Source organism: Oryctolagus cuniculus, chromosome 13 (assembly GCF_964237555.1).
Source record: "Oryctolagus cuniculus chromosome 13, mOryCun1.1, whole genome shotgun sequence".
NCBI lineage: Eukaryota > Metazoa > Chordata > Mammalia > Lagomorpha > Leporidae > Oryctolagus > Oryctolagus cuniculus.
In genome coordinates, this window is record NC_091444.1 from 47821950 (window position 1) to 47828686 (window position 6737).

General features: G+C 46.2%; 1 protein-coding gene across 1 annotated transcript; it reads right to left on the bottom strand.

Annotated features, from left to right (window-relative positions):
* Positions 1-1632: 1632 nt before the first annotated feature.
* Positions 1633-5920, bottom strand: SKIDA1 (SKI/DACH domain containing 1). The gene has a single exon (XM_051820683.2). The coding sequence runs from the start codon at positions 5763-5765 to the stop codon at positions 2958-2960; it is 2808 nt and encodes a 935-aa protein (XP_051676643.2). The 5' UTR covers positions 5766-5920; the 3' UTR covers positions 1633-2957.
* Between the last annotated feature and the right edge of the window lie 817 nt (positions 5921-6737).

A 6737-nucleotide genomic window follows, 5' to 3' on the forward strand; every position in this document is an offset into this window, starting at 1 on the left:
AGTAAGGCTTCCCTTTTTGAACAAATGGGACATTTATAGCAGCTTAAAAAATCTAGATATTGTCATTAATCATAAAACAACCAAAATAAAATAAACTATACTGAGAATAATTCCCACAGCAGGATGGGAAAACAGCTAAGGGGCTACCAGGACTTGAAAGAATACCTTGTGTTTGCAAGTTACTGCATACTATTTGGTATACTTTCCTGACAGAAGCCCCAACTCAGGTTTTGCTGTGGTTGGCTGGCTTATAGTAGTACTACGGGGTGAAATTTGTGTTGACTATGTAATTTCTTTCCTTTTGATGGTATCATTCTGGAATGCTTCGGCCTCCATGCTGCTCATTCTCTAGCTCCTATAAACTGAAACTATTGATTCTCTGAGGGCAGGAGACCAAGTGTCAAAGCTAGAGGCTGCTATTTTATGTCAGAAATTCCAGAGGGCATATTTGTTTTAAATTGTGCTTATTCCGTCTTATGGTCTTCCCATACCCAAGATCTACTGTAGACTTCATATATATTCTCAATTTATAGTTTAGGAACAATAAGTCCATAGGCAACATGAAAACTACTAGTCTAAATGTAGTAGTCACCATACTTTGAACTTTCTTGACTTCACAGTAATTAAAGAGCAGAAATTACAGACCTCTACTGTGTGTGTGTGTGTCACATTTTTTACAGATTGATTTTTCAAGACAACTCACTGCACCTAAATTCTACATTGCTTTCCAGAGAGGGAAAACCTCAGACTAAGAAGCCAATTGTTCAGCTTTCTGGGATCTGACTTGTAACATGGACTGGTCTTTGGAATTATACACAAAGTTGAATTCAAGGATAATATTCCCCAATTTTTCTTTGACCATTTCTACTATTTAAAAGAAGAGGAGGAGGAGGAGGGAAAGGAGGAGGAAGAGGAGGACCCAATGAACCTACATCTGGCAATATTCAAGAAGGAAAGGAAGGGAGGCAGTTCAAAGCATCTGTTTACTCCATCCACATGTATTTGGATGCAGGTACTCCCAGCCTCTGTCCTTTACACCAAGAGGAAAACCACAGAGCATACACAGTAATTAGGGCTGAGACCATCCAGATCTATCTGAAACATTTATAGACAAAAGGAAATTTTCAAAGGGAGTAGGAATTAAAAGGTTAAGAAAAGAAAAAAAAGACTGAATTTCCATGAGAAATAGCGATTTAAATTCACACAGTAAACATTTCATTGGTGTTTTGTTTTGTTTTGTGATTTATGATCTATAGATGCAACTTCTTAGACTCAAGATAGTAGAGATCTGAGTTACATAATTTGTCAGACTGAGGGAGGTGAACCAAAAATTATTAGATTCAACTTTCATTAAAATAACAACTGACCTCTGCTTCACTTTCTTAAAATCGAAACATTTCATACTTGATGTCTCACAAGTTTGTAAAGTTTTCTTGTTATTTGGGAAGAAATCCACCAGTGTTTTGTACAGAACCTGACTGGCCTCATCACACAGTAGTACAACAAAACACTACACCCAGTAAATGCATTTCTTTCAGGCAAAAATATTACAAGTGAGAATGTCAAGAGAACCATTCATTCCTGTTAACCGTTCTTCAATCTGGAATAAGTAGAAATGTATGGAACCAGGAATTTTAAACAGTGTTTTTAATTGAAAATAAAGCTAAAGCATGCTTTTCAACAGTGCAAATTTCCATAATTTTGATTTACTGCTTCCATCATCACAACACAGTATACCAGCATGGCCCTCACCAAGGGCTAGACCCTAGCCATTTGCATGTTGAACTACTTTGATTTTTAAGTGCAAATATAGATAGTCACCTCTGATTGTCACTTGCAGTAGAAACTCTCCTGCTGTATACACAGGATGGTCTGAAAACAAAAGTTTAGAGGGATGAAGAAAAAGTGTAAGATAATAAAATCCAAGTGCCTGAGTTCTGGTACCAAAAAGCCCTGAAATAACTTATTTTTCATTTGGGGGTATTGCAACTCTGACCCCTCATTTTCCTTTTCTTGGTTGTATTTACTGCCTTGTCACTAAGAAGAGTTAGACCATAATATATCCTACTATTAAGGGAAATATTTTAATTGTTTTGCAAGTTGGAAGAGTCATGTTCAGACCACAAGATAAGCAGGACAATATTGAGTCACCTTATTAAAAACATTTGGGTGAGAACACAAAAAGGACTTTTCCAATTGCAAGGAGTGGCTGTAAAAGTAAAACTCACACTCTCTACCAAAAAAAGAAAATCCCATTTTTTTTTTACTCAATATATATGAGGCAGCTTTTACCAGCATTCAATCAGGACTACACCCCAATCTTTCTACTCAAAAAAAAAAAAAAAAAAAAAAAAAAAAAAAGAGTTAAGTGCAACTACTCCTGGAGAGGAAATGAGGGGAGTAAAAAGAAAAAAGATACCCCACAAACAAGAGCTCCAGAAAATAACATTTTGGGCTCATAGAGACTTCTTGCTACCTCACTGTAACCATGTGACCTAACAAACTTTCACTGAATTAAGTTACACTTTCAGGTCTGAAATCTAGTGCATAAACTTAATGGCTCATTGTAATATTTATTATTCAACCTTTTGACATTTATTTGTAGCAGTTGAATTGAGGTACCAAGTGCATTATTAGCATTGAAACAGTAAAGTGTTCCAGCTCTACCATAATAACTGAGTTTTACTTGAGTCTTTAGCCTGAAGTAGACCGTAGTATGTAAACCAACCCTTCTCCCACCCCGCCCCCATCCTTTTCCAAAAAAAAAAAAAAAAAAAAAAAAAACCAACAACCCTGCAATGGAAAAAAAAAAAGTAATCCGATTTCTGTCTTCAAAATGCAATAAACCAGGACTCCAAAGGGGGTGTAACACATTAATGGACTTGTACAAACCATCCTGTGCAGTTTACAACAAAAGGAAGGTAATATGGTTCAAGAAAGTATCTTCCAAAACATTTTTATGAATTAAATTTCCTGAATTTGTGACTAGGTGGAAGAGGTATTGCAGAACCGCCCAGCTGCCATTTCCATATAGGATGGGCCTTGTGAGGAGGTTGGGAATCCTTAGTGGTGTTTAAGGAATACGCCGGCCACAAATCCCCATCCTTCCCAATAATGAGCGACGGTGGACAAGGAAAATTTGCCATGAAATTAAATGGCCTTTTCACTGCTGATGCTACATTGCTGGCTACCTTTTTGCGTCTGTTTATAACTGTAAAATCATCCAGTGTTCCTTCATGTGTCTCGGTTTTACCTGTAGGACGAGGGCTTCTAGCTGATTTCAAATTTGGTTTGACTGGAGGTGTCTGAAGGACAGGTCGCTTTCCCAGTACTAGTGTCCGGTAATTTTTTCTCACTCTGGCACCAAATTTATATTCCCCATCCTCAGGTTTTGGAGAACCTAAAGTGCATGACAGGCCCTGATTCTGAGCCAGTGGATTCAAGGAAGGAGTTTCTTTTTCAGGGCATGCAAAACCTTCCTTGGCTGTGGTTAACAAGGCGTCCTCCTCTTTACTCTCAGTTACACTGTAAAACTCACCCTTTGTATCATTGCACTCGCACTTTAGCTTATTTGTAATAAGGTCAGGTTCGTATTCTTCATTAGCACTACTGTCTTCTACTTTGATTTTAATATTGTGCAGAAATGGCAGTGTCTTGTCACCTGTGTCAGTGCCTTGATTCTCAGCTTTAGTTGCTGCTGCTGCTGCTGCTGCTGCTGCTGCTGCTGCATCCACTTCAGGATCAGTTTGCGAAGAGGGCAAATCCGTAGCAAATTCATGACAATGAGGGATTTTCGAATCTTTTTCTGAATTTGCTGCTACTCCTGAAGATTCATTATTTAAGAACCTAGCAACAATTGTGCCGTTATCTGCACAGAGTGTAGCAGGAGTTGCTTGTAGGCATTTCCTAGCCTCTCGGAGTATTCTTTGTTGTGGAAATACATTGTTTGTCTTTGGGCTAGGTGAAGAGGCCCCCTCTGCCAGGCAGTTAATTGTCAGGTCAGTTCTCCTTACAGTACTGGAAATTTCAGAGTGTGGGAATGTAATCTCAGATACCCTATCGTTCCTTATCTCTGTGAAACAACTCCCCAGACTGGCCGGGCAGTACACCGGAGACGCTTTGGGGGCCCAGTCCTGCAGAGTCCACTCCTCGGGCGACTCGGCTTTGACGCCACTCTTGAGGTCGGGAAGTCTGCCGGCATCCTCGAAAGCAGCGGGTTTGGTTGCGGCGGCGGCCGAGGCCAGATGGTACAAGAAGTTGGCCTGCGCCTGCACGCTGGGAGGCTTGCAGAAGCTGGTGCGCCTGAAACGGATGCTCTGCACTGACACTTGGCTGGAGCCGGAGCTGGAGTCCGACTCCGTGGACGAGTCCTCCTCCTCCGAGCTGACTTCACTGGAATCCGAGGCCCCACTGCCCCCCTCCTCCTCCTCCTCCTCTTCCTCCTCCTCCTCCTCTTCCTCCTCCTCCTCCTCCTCTTCTCCCTCCTCCTCCTCTTCCTCCGAGGACACCGAGTTGCTGGAGCTGGACAAACTGGAGCCAAAATCCGAGTCGTTGGCTGCGTGGTCCGAGTAGGAGCTGGACTCGGAGTCGCTGCTGCAACTCTCGGGAAAGCTGCCCAGATGCGGCTGCGGCCGATGGTGGTGAGGGGGGTGGTGGTGGTTCTGCTGCGGCGGCTGGGCCCGGTGGTGGTGGTGGTGGTGGTGATGGTGGTGGTGGTGGTGGTGCTGGGGAGGCGGGCAGAAGCTGTTGACCAGATGAAATCTCTCCAGGCAAGTGGCCCCCGCGGCAGCCGCCGCCGCCGCCGCCGCCGCCGCCGCTGCCGCCGCCGCAGCCGCCTTGGCTTTGTAGGACCTAGGCGGCAGCAGCAGCAGGCGCCGGGCGCCGGCGTGCGGCGCGAGCAAGCAGTCCTTGGAGCCCCCGCGCCGGCGCTTGCCGCGGTAGCTCAGGCTCGCCGGCCCTCCTGCGCCCGCCTTGGGCTGCGGCCCGGTGGCCGACGCCTGGTAGTAGGCGGCGGCGGCGGCGGCGGCGGCGGCAGCGGCGGCGGCGGCGGCGGCGGCCGGGTGCTTGCTGCACAGCAGGCTCCGAAAATAAGCGGGGTCCGAATGGAAGGCGACGTAGTTTCCCGGGAGCGGGGCAGTTTCATAGTTTAGAGGGGCTTTGCAAGGCGAGCGCACGATTTCCGGGTAGCGCGAGCCCGGGTATTTGCTGAAAACCTGAGGTAGATGGGCGGCGGGGCGCGCGGCGGCGGCGGCGCCCGGGCGCGGGGACTGCGCGCTGATTGGCAGCGGCCGCGCCGCTCCACTCAGGCCCCGCCAAAGTTGGTGCTCGTCCTTCCAAAATGCCGGGCGGGGGCCCGCGGCGGCGGCGGCGGCGGCGGCGGCGGCGGCGGCGGCGGCGGCGGCGCGCTCCGGCGGTGGCGCTGGGGCTGCGGCTGCCCGGCCCGGTCGCCTGCGCTTGGTCTTGAGGACGCGCTCGGTTTTGCAGGACGTGTAGAGTGCTTCCACGTCTTCCCGGGAGATGAGCGTGCACTTGGCGGCGTGGAAGGCGATGCTGTTGATCGCCTTGAGTTTCCGCAACTCCTCCAGGTCGCAGTGGTGCTTTTTCACTTTCAGATGATCCATGCGCTTGTGCACGGTCGTCCTCGGGATGTTTTTCAGCAGATCCGTGAAGACTTGGGAGAGGGCAAACATTTGCTTCCCTTTAATGATGAGGTAGCCGAGCCTCACGCCATCCACCTCTTCAAAACCTGACTTCAGGTCTCCCATCTCGGGCACTAAACGATCCCCACCATTTGCAGTAAATATATACGTGACGCATACATACACATGTATGTATGTTAATCCTCCGCCAGATGCTGCGTGTGTCTCAAGGCATCCTGCTAATAAAATAACAAAGACTGTTATTCCCGGCGAAGGGACTGCCAAACTCTAGCCGAAATTATTGGGGGGAAAAAAAACCCCATGAAATTACACTGACTTGATTCTTGATTTTTTTTTTTTTTTTTTTTTTTTTTTGGTTTTCGTTTTTTTAAAAAAGAGGGAGAAAACCATCCGGCTTCTGATCTGCCAGTGTGTTGGTGTAAGGCCCCGATGCAGATCAGTACCTGCGCCCCTCCGGCCCTTCCTTCTCCATTGGAGCACTATGATAATGGAATGTGAAGGGAGAAAGAGAAAAGAAATGCAGCTGCTATTCCCGCCGCTGCTTTAGCTACAAATAAAATGACAGAGTGAAGTGAGCTCGTCCGGAGACACCTTCATCAATTAATTCCCCTAAAGCCAACGCTGATTGGACACTCCTGACAGGTGATGCAATAAAAATTGATATTCCACCCCTTCCCCCCAAAATCTCCCACTAATTAGCATACCCTTATACTGCCACCTCCCCTCCCAAAGTAAATAATACAGTCGGTATATAAATCTTTCCATTAAACTATCGGAGCTCAGAAGCAGCCTGACTCACAGACTTCATCAGAAGCAGTGTGTGTACGTTTAAAAAAAAAGGTATATTTTCCTTTAAAGAAATATTGCCTATTTTTTGCTTTATTTGCAATTTACCGATACGGCTATTATCGTTTCAAGATATTATTTTTAAAAACATTATCAAGCCTAGATAGATATACCCCACCCCCTTTTCCTTTGGAAAATGGAGCTCAAGCGAAAATGTGCAGAATAGCCTGGTATTTCCCTTACTGGAGTGAGGAGGAGGCTGGCTGGGAGCTCCGAAGTTAGACCGCGCGC

Bases quoted from the DNA above. Each gene is read 5' to 3' on its own strand.
- SKIDA1 (XM_051820683.2), bottom strand. From the start codon at position 5,765: ATGGGAGACCTGAAGTCAGGTTTTGAAGAGGTGGATGGCGTGAGGCTC.